The 21,714-nt window shown below is 38.3% G+C and overlaps 1 protein-coding gene across 2 annotated transcripts in view; it reads left to right on the top strand.

Annotated features, from left to right (window-relative positions):
* Window positions 1–14,526, top strand: part of ICOS (inducible T cell costimulator) — a 73,119-nt gene extending 58,593 nt beyond the window's left edge. For both annotated transcript variants that reach the window (XM_072812581.1, XM_072812580.1), the window contains exons 3-6: window positions 6,133–6,468; window positions 7,149–7,255; window positions 8,253–8,337; window positions 10,537–14,526. In XM_072812581.1, coding sequence (XP_072668682.1) covers window positions 6,133–6,468; window positions 7,149–7,255; window positions 8,253–8,337; window positions 10,537–10,577 — 569 coding nt within the window. In that variant the 3' untranslated portion in view covers window positions 10,578–14,526. The remainder of the gene's footprint in view (window positions 1–6,132; window positions 6,469–7,148; window positions 7,256–8,252; window positions 8,338–10,536) is intronic.
* Window positions 14,527–21,714: the final 7,188 nt, after the last annotated feature.

The following is a 21,714-nucleotide window of genomic DNA, read 5'->3' as shown; positions in this document are numbered from 1 at the left end:
TCAAAAAGTAAGAAGAAGAAGTAAGAAGCAGTCATGTGAAGATTGGAGAGAATATTCCAGGTGAAAACTGACATTTTCACCAGCTGCTTATATTTGAGGGATAGAAAGAAGAGCAGTATGACTTCAGTGTAGTGAGTGTCTGGAATAAAATGATGTTAGAGAAGTGGGTAGGTCATGTAGGCATGGACACCAGGCTAAGGAGTTAGGTTTTATTCTAAGTGAGATGTATGTTTTATAATCAGGGCAATGACACCATTTGTGAATGTTAGAAGATCATTCTGGCTTCCCTGAAGAGGATAGTAAATGGGCAGGAGCGAGAACAGAAATTTAGGAAACTCTTATAGGCCTACAGAGAGATGATGCTGGTTTGGCCCAATTGAAGTTTAGATGCAGGAGCAGCGGATAACTACCAGACATAAAACAGGTATAGGAAATTAGGCTTTCTTCCTGTAAACAGATTTTAATGTGATCCTGTAAGAGTCTATAGTAATCATGAAGTGTCTAGCCTCATGTGGTTGCCTGCTTCCATTATACTTCCCATGGTTGTTGCTCGTGCACTTCAACCTTAGAGTGAACCCAGAATCTTTCATGCACCCAAGAAGTTGTATGACCTTAGACAAAAAATCTAACCTGTTTGGGTCTTCAGATGTCTGTACACAAAAGAATTAGACTTGCCGTATAATTTCTAAGTTTACAAGGTCTGATTGTTTTTGATGCTGGGTGGAAGTTGAATCATGTTACAGGAAACACAAATGTGAAGGAGGTGTTTTGGGGGTGTCTGAAACATAGGCAGTGTCTATGAGCACCTATGAGTACTGGAGAGGGAGATGGGATGTTAGGGAAGGTAAGTAACATATCAAAGACTATGAGAAGGGATATTTTGGAGGGTGATTTTATATTAAGAGGTTGCACGTGAAAAAAAATGAAGCTGAGAGAAAAGAAGAACAAGGAGAGGTTGATTGCTGAGGCTAATACAATTTTTAACTTGTGGTATTGTCAGCGGAACTGACCAAACAGACCTGATACTTAACCAAAACAAACACTAGCTATTAAAATGGGTGCTAGGATACTAGCACTCTTGATTGAATGTTAGATTTGGAGATGAGAACATCCAGGGAGGGTGGAGAAAAGATTCTAGCTGTTTCTGCAGTTATAAGAAACTAATATATTCAGGTTTCCCTTAAATTATCTGCCGTCCACTTAATGCTTTAGCCCTGGCTATAGGGACGATCTCCGTTTGATACTATTTTTTTAAATGTCATCAAAGTCTAAGGAGTGTTTATAATTAGATATTTGAGCCTATCTGTTCTACAGGTGCCAAAGTAATTATGAAGCAACTAATTTAATATCGTACCTGGTTCCTTTAATTGAAAACATTCAAATTGCAGGCTTAGAGTTGTCAAATTGTTTTCCAGATGAAAAGCTTAAGCTATAGGTACATACAGAAGCCAGGTGTCTTATCACTACATTTAATAGTAAGAAGATCACCTAGTTTTTAGATTAAAGTTTTTAGATTAAATATGAAAAAATGAACAGGTTAGATAGTATCCAGCAGACAAGAGACTCTGGAATGCCCAGTTACTCTTCTGCTGTCAATGGCACATGCCTTTGGCACTATCACTCAAGAAAGATGTAGGTAATCTTCCTGCCCTACCTAAATACTTTCACAGGCAATGTGAATGTATCATTCATTTTTGTTTCTCCTGATTCCTTGGAATATCCCCATAAGATACTGGGCCAAAGAGAATTATGGGAACAACAACAAAGTAATAAGCTTTCTAGGTTGTTTGCAGTCTCATCTGGATATGTTTTGATTATGGATCCTTAGAGAGTAAGCGTTGGAAGGAACTTTATGTTTTGGTCTTACTTCTTCAATTCACAGATGAAGAGACTGTAGTCCAGAGGGGTACCAGAGTCACAGACTTGCTCATGGCAAGGCCAGAATTTTCCTCTTGTTTCTTCTTCTTCTTCTTTTTTTTTTTAACATATATTTTTTAAAGATTTTATTTATTTATTCACAATAGACATAGAGAGAGAGAGAGAGAAGCAGAGACAAAGGCAGAGAGAGAAGCAGGCTCCATGCCAGGAGCCCAACGCCAGACTCGATCCCGGGACTTCAGGATGGCGCCCTGGGCCAAAGGCAGGCGCCAAACCGCTGCGCCACCCAGGGACCCCCTTCCTCTTGTTTCCTTGGGAATCACTGCATTGCACTTCCACTACTCTGCAGTGCTACTACATTTCATCTTATGTGAGGTTGCGGGTCATAGTGAGGGCACAGGACAGAGAAGCGAAGCTGCTGACAAAACATCTTCAGAAACACAAGACAAGCATCTCTGTCTACATGTTTATATGGGGGCCACAGTCACTTTTGCTCCAAGATCTCTTTGTGGTTTACTTGCTGTCATTCTAAAGTCCTTGGGAAATGTGCTCTGAACATTTCTAAAGAAACTGAGAACAAGCTCATTGATTTTATCATCAGCTGTAGACTATAGAGACCTAAACATCAGAATAATAGTCATGCAACATAATTTAATTTCAGATAAATAAGTCCCCAAGCAAAAACAAACAAACAAAACAAAAAAACAAAAAAAACCACACAACTTTCCTTTTAATCTAATGTAGACTACACCTATGCTCATGCTCAGTTCTGTCCTTTTTGCCTTTTACTTTAATTGTTTTCTCTATTTTTTTTAAAGCTTTTTAAAAAATTTTTTATTTATCTATGATAGTCACACAGAGAGAGAGAGAGAGGCAGAGACACAGGCAGAGGGAGAAGCAGGCTCCATGCACCGGGAGCCCGACGTGGGATTCGATCCCGGGTCTCCAGGATCGTGCCCTGGGCCAAAGGCAGGTGATAAACCGCTGCAACACCCAGGGATCCCTTGTTTTCTCTATTTTTAAAGTGAAACAAGTACTATTTTCCTTCTATATGCCTAAAAATTTTTTTTTATCCTAGAACAAAACATCTATACAGAAAGGTGAAAATAAACGTACAATTTAATGAATAATTATAAGGCATTCTACCTTACTCTCATAATCACCACAGCTCAAGAAATAAGGCACCCAGAAGCCTTCCCACCCTGGTGTTTTCCTTCCTGATTCCAACACTTCCTTCCCTTTATCCCAAACCACTAGACTGCATTTTGTGACGTCCACTTAGGTTATATGTGGTTTCTATTCTTTTAGTCATTATGCACGAAATAACATGCATGCATCATTTATCGAAGTTTCTCATTACATATACCTTTACTATTTTTCACTCTACTTTTTATTGTTAATGTTGAGATATCACCCGTCAATCTAATAGTTCCTTTTTTGAAGGTCATCAGTCTCTTTTCTCTGGCAGCTCTTAGGCTTTTCATTATATGTCTAAACATGCATACTTTAAAAAATTTGCTTTTGATTTGTTGGGATTCTTAAATCTGAATGTGGATTGCATTTCAAATAATTTTTCTAACCTAATTTTCTAGTTCACCAATTCTCTCTTTAGCTCTAATATGCTTTGAACCTATCCATTGACTTTTAATCATAGTTTTTTTTTTTTTTTTGCCAGTTCTAGTTGATTCTTTTTCAAATTAGTTGGCTTTTTTATTAAAGTTTCTTGTGCTTTTAGATATTATTACAAGTTTATCTTTTATTTATTTATTTTTTACAAGTTTATCTTTTATTGCTTTAAATGCAGTAAGTTCAATTATTTATATTGGGGATCTGATAATTCAAATATATGGTTTTTTGGAGGGTTTTTGTCATCAATTGTTTCTGTTGTTTTATTTCCTTGCATGTCATTGTTTTTAAATACTATTTGCAGATAGGATTTGAGGCCAAGATGTAAATCTTTTCTTCCTGGAGTAGTTTTATTTTTACTATCAAAAGCATAAGGGTTAAAATAATGATCCAAAATCACTGTAAACAAAATTCAAAGATTTAGGTTTTCTGGACCATTGAAGTGATTTGAAGGTGAGCTATAATCTGCATGAGGGCTGGTTTTCTTCTGCCTTAATGTAGTCCAAGAAGGAAACCCTTTGAGATCCCAACTTATTGAGAAGAGGTCTTCGAGAGGCTCTTCTACTAGATTTCTCACTTCACAGACTCTGGGAGTTGAGACACGAAGACAAAAGTTTGAACCTAGCAGAACAGCAAATGCTCTCAAAGTAAAAGCAACTTCTAAACTCTGCTCTCATTGCTCTGGGTTCTGGTTCTTCAAATTTAACCTACCAATTTCTCCTCTTTGTGAAATCTTATTAAGCCTTTTATTTGTGGGGTTTTTTTTTGAAATCGTATTAAGCCTTTTAATAATATTTTTGGACCTTTTGTTCAGCATTTTTGGTTGTTTTGGTGTGGGAATTTATTTGGATCTGGGCTGCCATAACTGAAAAATTAGAATACTTGTATGTATTTTCACAACCAAATCCCCAAGTTGAAAATATATTTCCCTTGTAATATAAGAGCTATAAATTAAAGCCTACAGACATTAAGAAAAATAACTATGCTAAGTCTTAAATAAAATTATGGCAACTAGTGCAAGTAGAGTTGTGGCAAATGAATCCACCTGTATAATGCTAGTCTTCTCACAAATTGGAGTTCTTTCAGAAAGCAATATAACAATCCATAGTGTTGTAATCATGTTTAAACATTTTGGCCATATGTCATAAAAACAAAATGCTAAAAACAACCATAGTATTCAACATTAGTGAAATGCCTTAACAAATTATATATTAATATTATGTCCTAATAGTCATTAAAGAGGATACTTGTGACAACTATGTAAAAAATGGAACATTTATGATTTACCATTAAATGACAATAGCAGAACACAAAATAATATGTTTTCTCTATAAAGCATATATCTGGAAGGTAAAGAGCAAATATACATAAATGGCATTTCTATTTTACTGTAGGGGTGGGCAAGTTTTTTTCCCCTAAACATTTGTTATACCTGTTATATATTCTTTTCAGGAATAAAGACAGATTCCAAAACTGAAGCAAAAAAACTGTCACGCTAATAGTTTTCCCAAAAAATTTCAGTGAGAAACTTTTATATTAAAGAAAAAGAAAAAAGGAAACAGAGAGCAGTTTGAACTTATAACCCAGTAACTCAGAATATGCAAGTAGGCTAAGACCTTTTTCCGTTCCTTTTTCATGTGATCTCTATGTAGCTTCTAAAACACCTTTGGCTTCCTATAAGCTTAAATTTTATTGAAAAAAAAAAAAAGAAGAAAAATCAGACAAAAATCTGGGGTGTTAGTGCCATCATCAGATCTTGATTGAATTCTCAGTAGATCAAGTTCAGAGAAAACATTTCTATCATTTGAAGATGATTCATTTGTTGTTTTGCTGTCAGAGGGTATAATATGAATATGTATTTATATATAGTTCATTTTTAGTATAAGCTATTTGCACTTTTTAATGTTTTTTCACTAAAAAACATCATCATTCCCAAATCTCATCCCAAATCTTCCTTTTTTTGACTAAGTGCTAATCTTCCTTCAATTTCAATTTAAAAAAAAACAAAAGTACATCATTTGATTCTATAAAACAAAATTAAAACCCAACCCCACCATCTTTATTTGAACAGCACTCCATTCCTAGCATTAATTAGGGTGGTTTATTATGTATTTACCATCTGTCCCCAATATGAAAGGGCAGGTACCATATCTGTCTGATAATACTATGTAAATATACTATTTAATATATTACATATTATATATTCATATACAACAAGCCAATTTCTGTTTAGGTTTTTTCTTCTTTCTTTTTAAAAAAATATTTATTTGAGGTAGAGAGAGAGAAAAAGAGAAAGAGCTCATGAGCAAGGGCAAGGGCAGGGGGAGAGGGAGAAGCAGATTCCTCACGGAGCAGGACGCCTGACACGGCGTTGGATCCCAGGACCCTGAAATCATGACCTGAGCCAAACACAGATGCTTAACCAACTGAGCCACCCAGGTATCCCCTGGTTAGGTTTTTTTCAGAGGCACAGTTTTATTTTTGTCATGTTCTTTTTTTGGTTGTAAATTCTTTCATCTTGGTTCAATAGTGGTGACTAAAGAGATTTCTTTTGTGTTCACGTATAGTTATTAGAGTAACATCTTCTTAAAAGGTCACTTTTGCTTTGTTTTCTTCCTTTTTATCCAGGAGAAATCAATGATTCTACCAAGTCTGAGATGTTTACATTTCACGATGGAGGTGTACAAATTTTATGCAAATTCAATGCGATTGTCTCGCAATATAAAATGGAGTTGCTGAAAGGGACAGAAGTACTCTGTGATCTCACTACGACAAAGGAAAATGGAAACACAGTGTCCAAGAATCCGAAATTCTGTCAATCTCAGTCATCCAGTGATGGTGTCTCCTTTTTTCTGTATAACTTGGACAGTTCTCATGCCAGCTACTATGCCTGCCAACTGTCAATTTTTGATCCTCCTCCTTTTCAGAGAAAAAATATTAGCAGAGAATATTTGAATGTTTATGGTAAGACATTATTTTCATTTTTCAGGCTTAAGAGGGCATTTGCATTTTAACAACTTTTCTCACTAATGAAAACAAGTAAATAAGTGCCTTTTGTAGAGTTCATTTTGGTGAAATTGATGGCAATCATTTACTATGAAAATATGCGGGGGATTAATAATAATTAATATTAATCAGTAATATGCAATTTGATCATGTAGACTACTATGTCAGTCTATGTCTTTAAAACACATATGCCATTAGAAATCAGAAAAAAAAAGACAAATTACCCAGATCCATGGCCTAATGGCCATTGCCTCTATTCACATAAAGTTTAAAGTTTTGATTTGTTCTGGGGTTTGTGGAATGAAGTGAGATGATTGAAAATAATAGTTTTATACCATTACCATTCCTACTTACTTTTCTGCAAAAAAAAAAAAAAAAAGACGGAAAAGTCCTTTCTATTAAATTCATTTGTAAACATATGTGTCCATAGAGTCCATAGAGTCTTTTAGGTTTGAACTTTTAAACTCTTGCTATGGTATGATGTTATTTATAATGTATTGGATTCCATGATTGTGATGAAGCCAAGCTTCCTTTGATTAAATCACTTTAAAATCTGGTAAAAGAACTTGTGATTCAGCACTGAAAGAGGAGATCGGATTTTCTCAGTTTTCCCTTAACATGTCTCTTTTCCAACCCAGAATCACAGACTTGCTGCCAACTGAAGTTCTGGTTACCCATAGGATGTGCAGCTTTTGTTGTAGTCTATATTTTTGGATGCATATTTCTTTGTTGGCTTACAAAAAAGGTGAGTGATGTCTATTTTTTCTTGCATTTGCTTTGTTGAAGAATATCAGTATTTACTCATCAAAGCACATATCGCTCTAGCCAGAGTAATTTGATTAACACAGACAGTTTTTCTTTTCCACAAGATATGTCTACTAATTAAACCATTAACTTGGCAGAGAAGCTTATTTATTTTACAGCTGGTTCAGCCTAAAAAAGGATTTGATGGCTTACAGAGAGAGCTGTTATTGTTATTACTCAAAAAAGATAGAGGAGCTAGGGCCAAGAAAGGATAAAAAAGGACAAAGATTGAAACACAAAAATAAAAAAGTAGATGCTTCTAATTTCTAAGAATTATTACATGCAGGCTGCACATTTGATTTTAAGTTTCCAGAGTCAGGGCAAAGATGAAACAACCAGTTTTAGGTTTCCCTCAACTTGTCAATTAAATAATCAGTGAGAAAGTCTTATAAGATGCCAATAGTAGCTGAGAAGGAAATGGTCAGCTTCTTCCTATGATAAGTTGCTAGGACTCTGTTTTTAAAGAATGCCACAGAAAATCTAGGGAGATAACAATGACAAAACAAACTCTCTCCTGGGGGATATTCTTCTCAGTCTTTCACAATACAGATTCTCAATGAAAAGAAGTTACACCATTCTGCATATTGTACCAGTATATCCACAGTGTGATCATTGGCCAGATCATGGAATTTGGAGAGAAAAAGACAGAAGACAGTGAGATAGGGCCCATGACCTAAATCTACAGAGAAAGGAACAATAAAAACAAAAATGAGGTGGGAAATTCAGCAGAAGCCTCTTTATTTAAAATCCTTTTCATATTGTTTTCCTACTTAGTTGCAGGTCAGGAGCCTGAGCCATATCCTAACACTTTTGTCACTTATCATTTCAATGAGGAGTGAAAAACAAAAACAAAAAAAACGAAAAACAAAACAAACAAAAACCAGGGATGGAGATGAGGAAGAGCAGATGACAAACCATGTTTTTAACTTTTCTTCCAGAAATATCGATCCAGTGTGCATGACCCTAACAGTGAATACATGTTCATGGCAGCAGTGAACACAGCCAAAAAACCTGGACTCACAGGTACCACTCCATCTGGAGCTTTGGGCAGAGCAGAGTGTTCGTCACATTAAGCCTGGAATTTTATTTTTTTTCAAATTTTAGTGGAAGGGCAAATGTCTCAAAGGTCCAATTTTAGATTTTCTGTGAAAATTTGACTTTTCACTTTAAGTTTGTGCTTTCTGCAGTACAATGAAAACAATAAGTCTATAAAACTCATTAAAAATAAACAAGCAAAAGATTCATAAGCTACTGGTGTATCAAAGCAGTTTACTAATTGATACTTCAAAAATGGGATGATTCTAAGTCTTCCTTAGTAAAAAGTTCTTTAAGTCATGTGATGAACATTTATTGGGTATCAATGAAGTGCAAATTATTGAGTGAGGCATGGGAAATACACAAACAAATGTAGGAGGGTTTTGGACAGAGATTTGGAAGAGAGATCTGGGCTGGTGCTCCCTGGGGGAAGGAGTTAGAGTTAGGGAAACTGGTGTTAATCTGATGGAAAGAAGGTGCAAGTTCAGAGAGTCTGGATAATTGCACAAGACTAGTTCGGTGTGACTTTGACTTTTTCCATTCAGAATGAACATTGTCAATTTAAGGGTCGTTAAGCTGAGGAGCATCTAGAAAGTTTGAAGCATCTCTTGTGGTTGGAATGAGATGAAGGATGTAATGAGATAGAAGCCCCTGAATTTTTTGCCACCATTCAGTGGTGAGATGACTATATAAAGGGATATAAACAGCCTCCGTAATCTTGGAATTTGAAGCATGGGAAAGGAGCTAAATGCCCCTTCAGTCTAACTCCTCATTTCTTTGGGTGAAAGAAATTGATGCCCAGGGTATTTAGTGATTCCTTTGGTCCCCTAAAGATTTCCTACCATAGGGACATCTGGGTGGCTCAGCGGTTCAGCATCTGCCTTTGGCTCAGGTTGTGATCCTGGAGTCCCCGGATCGACTCCCACATCAGGCTCCCTGCATGGAGCCTGCTTCTCCCTCTGCCTGTGTGTCTGCCTCACTCTGTGTCTCTCATGAATAAATAAATAATCTTAAAAAAAAAAAGATTTCCTACCATAACTTTGTCACTAGCAAAGAGCTTATGTTTCATTGCTTTGCTTTTGAAAGAACAACAACCACCACTTTTCTTTTAATATCTGTGTCTGTAATAATGTGTCTGTTTTAGTTTGGATCCCTGAGAGCAGACCATGAGTCAGAGACTTGAGTATAAGTAATTTGTTAGGTGACTCCAGGAAAAAGAGGTAAAGGAACAGGGAGAGTGAGACAGGCAAGGAAGAAAAGCAAATGAAAGTTGCACTACTGAGATCTCAGCTGGAGACCACAGAACCTCTGAGAAGTGTTCAGAGGTCTCCCAGAGTTGTTCTGAAGGATAAGTGGGGTATCTATTTACTGGCTCCCATCCCCACTAGCTTGGGGTTGCCTTTGGGGCTCATGAGCTTTCTCTTGTGCATCCTGGAGCAATGCTCTATGCTTGAAACAGTGTTTTACAAGTCTTTAGAGAAAGCCCCAAGGTGGAAAGCAGAAAAATGCATGGTGGGGCTATTGTGCTAGAATGGACACCATGTGCAGAAATGTCTATCCCGGCTGTGGTTGAGATGAGAGGTCGGCAGTTTCACACCCCACCTACCAAGTACAATAACTGAAAATAGCCAGAGTGTAAGCTTCTTGAGTGTAGTAGGGTCTCTCCTCTGTATTCTGAAACCACTATGCATACACAATTCTAAGCAGAACATGCCTCAGCACCAATATCAAATATTTATTGTAGGATAATTATGCACCATAGTACCATGCTGAGTAATCTGTGTTGGGCAGAGGGAGAGGGAACTCAACACAGTCCTTGTCTGCAGTCTGTAATGTCATTGGGAAAGCTGATGTGTTTGCATAGAGGGTGGAATCATGATAGAGTGAAAAGTACTCAATTACTTGTGAAGTGTAGAGTTCAGGTAAGGTCTATTACGAGAGTCAAGAGTGGGCTGGGAAACACTTTATGGAAAATGTAGAACGGGTGCTGAGTCTTGAAGCATGAAGAAGAGTTTGGATGGAGTGTGTGTGGAACCTGGCGCTAAGTCTTGAAGCATAAGGAAGAGTTTGGATGGTGTGTGTGAGTGTGTGTATGTGTTTGTACAAGAGGCAGATGAAAGGGACAAACTTGCTGAAGGGTAGTGGAATAGAGTTCTTTTAAAATTTTTATGCTACATTTTGTTACAGGTGTGACTCATAATTTGGAACTCTGTGGCACCCAGGCATGAACCACGTTGGCCAGTTCCCTCCGACCTGAAGTACAAGATTCCCACGTATCCTGGACCACAGAGTCAGACTTGATTTGAGTACATGTATCTTCTGTTGGTGTTTTGTTCAATCTGGACCAGTGACTATATCAGTCAAAAGGGATTTTAGCAGGCTGCTTTGGTACTGTTGGGTTATCAAAACATCTTCTTGCAACTAGTTATAGAAAGCCCAGCTTGTGTCTGTTTACCAAATAGAACTCACTGGGATGGAATTCCTATCTTCACATCTGCTTCTAGCAATGCGCCAGACAGTAAAACAAACACATCTACAGATATTTTTTAAGAGATGCCAAGAGTCCTGAATCTGCAAGGCAAATGGGTAGCCAAGGGTCAGTATCTGTCTGCATTTCACTAACAGACTACCTCTTCTTCCCGTAGAATGGACCATTCCTTTTTATTCAGATACTGGAGGGAAATATTTCAAAGTAGTAGCTATTTTATTAGTGAGGCGTCGACGAAAAACGGTGTTATTATAGTATATTAGTACCCGGTACTCTTTTTAATTTTTTTTTAAGTTTTTTATTTATTTATGATAGGCACACAGTGAGAGAGAGAGAGGCAGAGACACAGGCAGAGGGAGAAGCAGACTCCATGCACCGGGAGCCTGACGTGGGATTCGATCCCGGGTCTCCAGGATCGCGCCCTGGGCCAAAGGCAGGCGCCAAACCTCTGCGCCACCCAGGGATCCCCCGGTACTCTTTTTAAACTGCTGAACCCCAGTCTCCCACTCCAAGAGTTTAGATGCCTTCATCTGCCTTCAATTTTCCTTTTTAAAATAGTCCTACATGATTACTTGACAGACATTCGGAGTAGGGAGCTAGGTCTACATTCCCCCCCCTCTACTTCTCAACAAAACACAAATACTATATATTTAGTTGCAGCCTAATGAATATCATTTGCCTATATTCTCCCTATAAGAATATTTTTGCTCCAGAAAGACATCTTATTTTCCCAAATTCAGTTAAACTGATTTATTTTGTTGACTTGTTTCTACCACATTAGTGGTAGAAAACATTGCCCAGAATCAGGAGTGACTTTATTTTATGATTCTGTTTTTTACCATTATCTATGTTTTCATGGTGCTATTAATAACAAGCCAGGCTGTTCCTGGAGATCATATTAAAATTGCAAACAAAAAAACCCCAAACCATCTTTCACTGTCAAGCATTGTCTTGGAGGTAGAGCCAATGATCCATTCAGCAGAAAGCTGTAGTTCCGGGAGGTCACTTCTAAACTATAGCCACGCTGACCTCTGGGCTTGACAGGTTGAAATGGCCCCATCAGCCTGGAGCAGCTATCAGACGTGGGTGGAATTCCAAGGGTTAAGAGGCTCCCCTGAGCCAAGGACAGCCAGCTGCTCTTCTTCCCAGAGGCTGAAGTTATTCTGGGGGCCACAGTGAGTCTGCCTGCATTTGTACTTCCAGAGTCTGGGAAAAAGCACAAATGTGCCAAGGAACATCAGCATGATTCCCTCTCCTAGAACTCATTCAGCCTGGACACTGGCCCTGGCCCTTCCGGATAGTCTTTCTTTGAATACAATTTGCCTGGAAAGATTCCTAAATGTGTGTAATATGTGATTAGTCTTAGTTGTAATATTTTCTCACTTCCTGTTTGCGTGCCCAACGCTTCTGAAGCAGCCAATGTATGTGCAGCAACATTTTTAACTTTAGGTTAAATGAGGTTATTGAGTAGTTTTAAAATTTGTTGGTGCCTGCTTATAGTTTACTTTTAAAGTGAGACCAGATATGTCATTATGCATACTTATATTGTTGTAAGCATGTGTAATGCTGGATGTGTACAGTACAGTACTGCATTTGTAATTTGAATCAAGTATGGTGTTCTCTTTCCAGCTGACTTGGACAACCTGGTTGGCTCTGCAGAGATGTTGCCTGAGTTGTTTGCAACTTTCTGGGTGGTGGGAGGTGGTTGGAATGGGGGAGTAGAGCCTTCATGTGGGGTCCACCTGGCTTGGTTGTCCAAACTGTGCTTTGAAGCATCCTCATCCTCAGCACTGGACATTTCAAAGTGAAGTATTAAAAGATACAATTTCTGTGAAATAAAGACTTGTTTTAAGAGGAGCTACTCATAAAATAGACTTTAGCAATAGTAGGAACCTAAGGAATAAATGTTTGATATTCAGCAACTGAAAATACCTCACCGTGTTTTCTTGGGGGAAGAAAACGGTTACCTTAGCTGTAGCTGGCGCTTACAAACTTGACCTTCTTGAAAGGATTCCACTGCTTAGGACAGTTGTTCATTTTTTCTTTTTCTTTGTTAAATATTGAAACAACCACAGACTTATAAAAAAGTTGAAAGTCTAGCAGAGAGACTCTTCCTCAGTGAGTTTCTGGCCTCATGCCCTATTCACCTCTGAGCAGTGTGCATTTCCTATAGACAAGAACACTCTTTTCTCCATAACCACAATACAACCACCAACATCAGAAAATGTACACAGCTACATTGCTGCCATCTCATCCCCAAGCCGTATTCAAGTTTGTCCAGGTGTCCTCCTAATGTATTTTATAGCAAAAGATTATATTCAGAATCTCCCTTTATAGTGGTCATATCTTCATGCTATCCTTCAGCCTGGGCAGTTCCTCAGTCTAGACTTGGATGGCCTTAGCTCTTGAATATGACAAAGAGTTATTATGTAAAATACCCCCTTTATTTGGGTCAGTCTGATGTTTCTTGATAATTAAAATCAGGTTATCCATCTTTGGCAAAAATAGCCCAAGAACAATGCTGTGCATCCTGTCAGGTGGCTTACAATCTTGATTTGATACATTACTGATAATGTTCATTTTGATCTCTTGACTAAGGTGGTATCTGTCAAGCTTCTCCACTGTAAAATACTCTTTAATTAGTTAATAAGTAGTTTATGGGGGTACACCTGGGTGGTTCAGTGAGTGAATGCCTGCCTTTGGCTCAGGGCATGATGCTGAGGTCCCAGGATTGAGTCCTGCATCGGGCTCCCCACGGGGAGCCTGCTTCTCCCTCTGCCTGTGTCTCTGCCTCTCCCTGTGTCTCTCATGAATAAATAAATAAAATCATTAAAAAAACTAAGTAGTTTATGGGGAGGTACTTTGAAATATTCTTTTTTTTTTAAATATTCTAAATCTTCTGTTCCTTGTCAAATTTTCAATTTATTCATTTGTTCATTTTTATCTGTATGGTTTCCTGTTTTATTCAATGGGTAAAGATTTGTTACTGTCATTATTTTTTACAATATCCCATTCCAGGCCAGCGGGAGCCCCTGTAAAACTGCTTGTGATGTCATTCTACCACATTCTCAACATTCTTTCAGCACGTCCTTGCTTTCTGGCAGAACAAGATACTCTAGGCTAAGCTAGTGTTTTCCTATCCCAGTGCAGGCATCAGCCATTTCTCCAAAGAGTCCTGCTTTCTTCAAGTAGGCAACAGTTTTAGAAGCCAAGATCCAGGCATTAGTAAATGCTCATTACTATCGGGATTTCCCAGCTCCTAGGCCCTTCAGTGCACAGAACTAGGACACACACACAAACACACAGATGTAAATGTGTATGCGTGTATAGGTGTAGATATGCCAATATACATGTATGCAATATTCACATTTATTATCTGAGTATAGTTGACACACAATGTTACATTGGTTTCAGGCATACAACATTGTGATTCAACAAGTGTGTACATTATGCCCTGCTCACTACAAGTGTGGCTGCAATCTGTTCCCATACATCATTACAGTATCATTGACTATACTCCTTATGTTGTGCCTTTTATCCCCATGATTTATTCATTTCACAAATGGAAGCTTCTATCTCCCACTCTCCTCCACTCGTTTTGCTCAACTCCCCACTCCCTGCCTTCTGGCAACCATCAGTTTATCCTCTGTGTTTTATCATACGTATATTTAAATATAGATGTAAATGTGTGTATATTTGCATATATACCTATATATGTACATATGTATTATATATGATATGTACACATACACCCACACAAACATTTGTATCTATATTTGTTTCTGTATCTATCTATAGATGTTGAAATACACAAAATCACACCTATGCCTTTAATTCCAATATAACACTTCAGGGTTCATTCCAGATTTATATCTTTCTATTCTTGGCCCTCTCAGGACAGTGAGAAACCTGACTCCTACCATCTTTAGGATGTTCACTTATTTGCTCAGTCTCACAGTATGAATCTCCCATTTTGGTTGGGCCCCGTCCCTGATGTGATAACCTCCCTACTCTGCCTAGGCTCTGACTCGTCAATTCCAGGTTGCCCAAGCCTAGCATCAGTCACTGAATTCTGACTCCTTGCACTGGGCTCTCCCACTTCATGGAGGTCCTTCTCACCATGTTTGGGCTCTAACACTCCAGGATGGGTTATTCCTCCAACTTCAGCTTGGGGCCACAGTGGCTCCCCTGCACTGGGGTGGCTCAACTTTGTCAATTCCAGTTTCTTTCCCATTATATCCACCCAAAAGGAGCTGAAAACCATTGGTTTGTTTACTGATTGGTCCACTATAATAAGCATATCCACCAAGAACAAACCATACTTGGGAGTCATTACAGTCTGAACTCCTGTTAAGAGAGGACTCAGTTGCCTCACTTAAGCCAAGAGCTTACCCTATCCTTTGTACCCATCACTGTGAAATAAAAATGTTTTCTTGCTTTGTCTGGCAGGGCCTTCCAGAGTCCTAAAAGAAGTTGACATTAGTTTTTAATGGCCGTTTACTTTATTAATGTGGGAAATAGGCTAGACTTAATGAAATTATTTTGGGTCAGAGTTTCCCCTCTAATGGAAATCAGGGCGGGGATTTTCTACTTGCCTCCATCCCATAGTATATATTAAATGCTGCGGGGTCCAAATTTATTTCCTAGCAACGGTCGAGAAAAATGGCTATTTCTGGGAAGCACTTCTCTTTTAATATGAAGAAACCAAAGTGAATGAACATGAGAAATATGGGAACCACTGATGCCTTCCAGTTGAAGCTTGGATCCAGTCTAACTTTTCCCAAACAGAGCTGTGAGAATAAATCTTATTGGTATGTGAGGACTCAAGGAGTGATTTAAAATAATCAAAGTGCTTCTTTATCCTTCTCTTCCTTGTTTAGCCCACTCTCTCACCTTAAAGGAACAACTACTTTATATTGAATTCTGGATTTCAAGCAAACTGTTACAGAATTCCAACTGTCCAGATTTTCAAATGTCTAGAATAATCAGTTTTATATGAGTGAAGGCAAGGTCTGATGTTTCAAATCTGATGACAAGGAAAAGCATATATAAAGTTCAATGGAACAACCACAGAATTTCCAAGGATCCATAGTCCAGCTGCATAGATAGTCTGAAGAAAAATGATTTCTCGTGGTTACCTTCTGAGTGGGTATCAGAAGTAGACTAGAAACTGTTCTTTCGGCTTTTGACACACTGCTTATCTTTTTCCACTTGCTTTACCTCACCTAACCCAACTTCCCAAACCTAATTTCCATTCCCTAAACACTCATTCTCCCCTCTTATCTCCCACTTTCTGCCACCCACCAAGGAAGACTGAAGAGGTTAAAGAAGAAGGATCTGTGGGCAGCAAGTAGAGGAAAACCTTTATGATGGAAGATTTGTCAGTTCCAGCTTCCTTCTCACTCTGCTTCCTCCTCACCATACCCCCATCTCCAAGCCTCCTGCTTGCCCTCCAGGGCCAGTGTTCTCCCAACACCCCACTGACACAAGAGGCACTGGTGTAACCTCCTTCCTTCTCCAAGTTCTAGCCACATTTGAGAAGCTCTGGCCAAAAACTGTTTTCGAATGAAAGGATCACCAAAGATGAGAGCTAGATCTCTGAGTTCTGGGACTCATGCCTCCTCCTTTCATTTTCTACTAAATTCTTTGAGTTTATTTACATCTCTACTGATCACCATCTTTGCTAAAATCTGAGAGTTATGCAGATACTTCATCACTCCAGTGAGAAATAACTTGCCAGCCCTAACTTTGGTCTCTAAGCATTCTGAGTAAGAGAAATGGTTACTGTCAGTCACTAAAGTTTCAGAGTCCTACCCTATCAGGGTCTATGATTTACTCTGATACCACAATTCCAGCCTGTGTGATCCACTTATGTAACTGTTAATCTTCAGGTTCTGGGCCTGCCACTGGTTTGGATATATGGAAAATATATAATAAGCAAAAATGAAAAGATGTTCAGCATCATATTTATCAGATAATGAAAATTAAAACTACGATAACACTACTCACCCACTGGTATGGCTAAAATTGAAGTATGGAGATGGATATGGAGCAACTGGAACTTTTATTCATTGCTAGTGGGAGTGCAAAATGGTAAAGCTGCTTTAAAAACAGTTTGGCAATTTTGTATGAAGTTAAGCATACTCCTACGATATGATACACATTCCACTAGCAGGAATCTTTCCCAAAGAAATGAAAATATATGTCTTCACAAAAACCTATATGAAATGTTCATAGCAGCATTATTCATAGTAACTGAAAACCACTAAAATATCTGTTTATTGATGATGATGATAAAGCTTATGATAGCTTTACTTGTAACAAAGAAATGATCCATTTAAGCATTAGATTTTTTAGAATCTCAAGAATTTACAGAATAGAAGAGAAAAATGACCTCTGCCTAAGACGTACTCAATGATTGAAGAATAAAATGGAGAATAAAGTTCTACTCAAAGCCTGGAACATCCAAAAACTGAGGGAAGATGGTAATGCTTTGAGAATATAAGCAGAGAAATCAGTTTTCACTAGACTCCTAGGAAGAAAATATTCTGACACATTCATAGGAACTTCTGTTTAGAGATCTACCTAGGCTAAGACTCTGGCAGACAAAAAAAAATATGTAGAGAGTAGAAAAACATCTTTTCTAGGAAATGGGTTTCATAGGCTCAATCAATTCTACCTCAGGAGGTAGGGGTAGCAGCCAGTGGGTCATAGGACTGAAAATGCTTGCTCGGAAATGGGTGTAGAAATGATGGTCTGAATAGATACTGTGCTAGGTATGGCGCCAGGCACCAGAAACGAAAGACTTGAAGGGGAAGTGGAAATAAGATCTTGTGACTGGTACAGTAACCACTGTAAGTTTCTACACTTTCTAAGAAGGCTACGATGTCTTCGGTACCTCTCTCTGAGAAAAGCTCTTGGATGCTATCAGATTTTCGCTCAAATATGATATCGACCTCTTGGGAGAAATTAACCTCTTGTGAGAAATTTCTCCCAGTTGGGTTTAATCTTACAGTTATAAATTTTAGATAATTGACAAGAGTTGTAGCATCCTAGAAAGACTAAAATTGAGACCTTCTCCTCTCTGACTTCCCTCTTTTCCTCAGTAATACTGGTTTGCTGCCTTGATTTTTGGCCACATTAATGTGGGTCTAGACTAAGGTTGAGTTCAGAAAACAGTTTTCACCTGGGAAGAACTTTCTAGGAGCTGGGTTTTTGTCTTATTTTAAATTTCGTGCGTGTAGTGCTACTGCTGTGAATCTGGGTGTGTCTTTGGTTCTTTAAATGTTGGGGAACACAAGAAATAATGCTCATTTTAGTGATAAAAATCTCAGGCAGCAGTAGTTGAACAAACCCAGACTCTACCAGATATCTGAGCCTAAGTCCTTTCTTTCACTGAGCCTAAGTAGAATAAGAACTGTGGAGAAGGAATTAAGGACGTTAATTCTTTCACATATTAAATTATTTGGATTCTAACTTGCAAGAGAATTTAATCTTTGGACTTCAATTTCCTCTGGGAATTTCAGAATGGCACAGAGTTTATATGCAAATCTCAGGCACCTTTATGTTGCTGCAAATTTATTAGTGGAATATGTTAGTGTTGCTATTTAATCATATTGCCTAACCTCTGGTGAGCTATATTGGGCAGTGTAGTTGGGTATAATTTGGGATGGGAAATAGAAGAGGGAGCAAATTCTTAGCTGTGGGTACAGTGGAGATTTGGAGTTAATCTAATAAATGTACTATTGGGAATATTTTTATGCTTCCTACCAGTAGTCACAACGGAGTAACAAAGGAGCAGTATGTGGTATTAAGGAAGCAGCCCATGAAGGTGAAAACAAGATTGCCTTGATGAACAGCTGATTTCCTCTTTTTCACAGGATCATCACTCCCTTGTTTGTTATAATTCATGGTGAATCCGAGAGAATAAGAGAAACAAAAATAAGAAAGGATGCAGGAACCCTTCCTTATTTTTTTTCTAATATGAGGTCTTTAGATAACACCCATGTCTTTTACCCATCTTATTTCTTACTCCACTCCTTATGATAATAAGAGAATCTATTAGTCCATGTAACTCCATTTGACAGTTGATTTATTAGAAAGTTCGAAGAACTGGGGTGCTAATTCTTATTATTTGATCATTTTATCATATTATTTTATTATCAGTATGAGGCAGAGATCCTAGGTAGTGTTTTATTTTGCAGGTCTAAGCTTTTCCCTTTGGTGGGCTTTTTTAAGGTCTAACTGGGGTATGGATGGGAGCCAATATAGTAGAAAGTGTCAGAACAACTTTTTTATTGTGTAAATTGACCACATACTCCGCCCCAGTTTTCATAAGAGGTTTAACATTTTTTAAAGATTTTATTTATTTGAGAGAGAGAGGGGGAGAGAGAGGGAGAGCAAGAGTAGGAGGGAGGGGTAGAGGGTGACAGAGAAGCAGACTCCCCAGTAAGCAGGAAGTCCAATGTGAGACTTGATTCCTAGCCCCTTGGATGATCTGAGCCAAAGGCAGACCTTTAATTGACTGAGCCACCCAGGTGCCCATAAGTCTAACATTTTGATCTCCATTTTTCTGACTGTAATTGAGAGTCTTTTTTGTAATTGTTTTTTTAACTCGGGTGAGGAGTAGAATGTTATTTTGGGGGGATTCTCTCAAACTAGAAGCATCAGTGCAATATCACAATGATAGTAAAGATAGTTTGTTGGAGACAAGGCAGTGATCTGAGTTTGTATGAAAATAGTGGGAAACAGCTAGGAAATGTATCTGGCCCCAAACACGAATTTATTTTTTTTTAGCAAGTATGAGAAACATTGAAGGTATTTGAGCAGAACAGAAACATTGCCAGAGATGGGTTTTCCAAAGAGCAACTTAATAGCAGTACGCAAGTTGACTGAAGACAGATGAAAGGAGATGACCAAGGGGAGAGGTTAATGGCTGAGGAAACAGGGAAGAAGGAATGATAGTATCATATAGGTGTAACTTGGAAAATCACCTCTATTGAGGGTGAAAGGAGTGCAGTTGTCAAAATAATGGATTTGTTCAGCTTTGGAAATTTGGAGCAAATTTTAGCAAACTTTTTCTGTAAAGGTCCAGATAGATACATATTCTAGGCTTTGTGAACCCTACAGTCTCCATGGCAACTATTCAACTCTGCCACTGTAGCATGAAAGCATAGCTAATACCTACATGAATGAGCAAAGCTTCGTTCCAATAAAACTTTATTACCTAAAACATCCAGCCCGCAGGCCATGGCTTACCAATCTCTGGTTTACAAGATTATAACATCAGAGCTGGTTATTAAACTATTTACTTTGAGCTCCAAACTCACCCTGTTCCCTGCCCTGGGATGTTGGGACTGGGACTCTGCAAAGCATATTTCTGTTTTACCAGCAGCTCCCTATGAAGTCTGGAGCAGGGAGAAAGGACACACTCCTTCCTGTTATGCTTGCTGTTTCCTGTCAACTCATCAGCACAATGTTCCTTCACCTTGGCAGCTGCAGTTGGTTCTGGATTTCCAGTTTGTTCTCATACTCCCAGAACCAGATGTAATAGAGCTGCATCAGAGATACCAACATCAGCCATCTGGTAGCCCCTCCACAGGAATTTGAATCTGGCATCATGAGGAACCTCTTCTGAGATCCTAAGGCATCAGTACCAGCCATGCGGAGCTCTCATTCTCCAGATCCAAGAGTCTAGGTCCTAACAACCATAACCTCTTCCCTCTGCTCTACCAGTACTACAAGTGGTAGTGGCTTCCTGCATTAACTATCTTTGTGTTAACCCAAAATTCCTTTTTGCTTTCTCTTTGCAATTCTCCAATGCCTGTTTAACTTATTTCTTGTATTAAATTCTTTCTATTGAAATAACTGGTATGATTTCTGTTTCTCTGACAGCATCCTAATATAGAACATTCTGTGTAGAATAGGAATATACATAGGAATATAGATAGGAAATAGGAGAAATATAGTCTCAAAGGGGTAGAGGTTGAGTCTGCTTTTAGAAATGATGAGTTTGAAGTACTGACAAATCACTTCTAAACTTCTAGCTGGCAGTTGGATATTGGAAAAAGTCATGGATATATTATTCATATAAAGGTGCTATTTCTATGAGTAGACATAAATAATTAGGAAAGTATAGCTAGAATGGAAAAGATATAAATGGGAAATATCTTCATTTTAGAGAGAAATGATGGGGAAGAAGGAAAGACAATGAACAGGACAAATAAATAATTGTCTTAGAGGCAGAAGAAAAAACTGCAGAATACAAGAATTCAAGAAGGAGTTTTAAGAGGAAAATTGCACACCTGCACCCCAATGTCCACAATAGCCAAACTGTGGAAGGAGCCTCAGTGTCCATCTAAAGATGAATGGATAAAGAAGATATGGCCCATGTATACAATGGAATGTTCCTCAGCCATTAGAAATGACAAATACCCACCATTTGCTTCGACGTGGATGGAACTGGAGGGTATTATGCTGAGTGAAGTAAGTCAATCAGAGAAGGACAAACATTATATGGTCTCATTCATTTGGGGAATATAAAAAGTAGTGAAAGGGAATAAAGGGGAAAGGAGAGAAAATGAGTGAAAATATCAGTGAGGGTGACAGAACATGAGAGACACCTAACTCTGGGAAATGAACAAGGGGTAGTGGAAAGGGAGGTGGGTGGGGGGAAAGGGTGACTGGGTAATGGGCACTGAGGGGTGCACTTGATGGGATGAGCACTGGGTGATATGATAATATAATGGCAAATTGAACTCCAATTAATAAATAAAATAAAATAAGAATAAACAGTAACATTTAAGAAAAAAAAAGATTTGTGTGGAATCAGAAAAGATCCAGAATAGCCAGGGGAATATTGAAAAATTAAATGAGAG

This window comes from Canis lupus, chromosome 36 (genome assembly GCF_048164855.1).
Source record: "Canis lupus baileyi chromosome 36, mCanLup2.hap1, whole genome shotgun sequence".
Lineage (NCBI taxonomy): Eukaryota > Metazoa > Chordata > Mammalia > Carnivora > Canidae > Canis > Canis lupus.
Note: the sequence above shows the minus strand (reverse complement) of the source record. Positions and strands in the feature narration are given on the sequence as shown.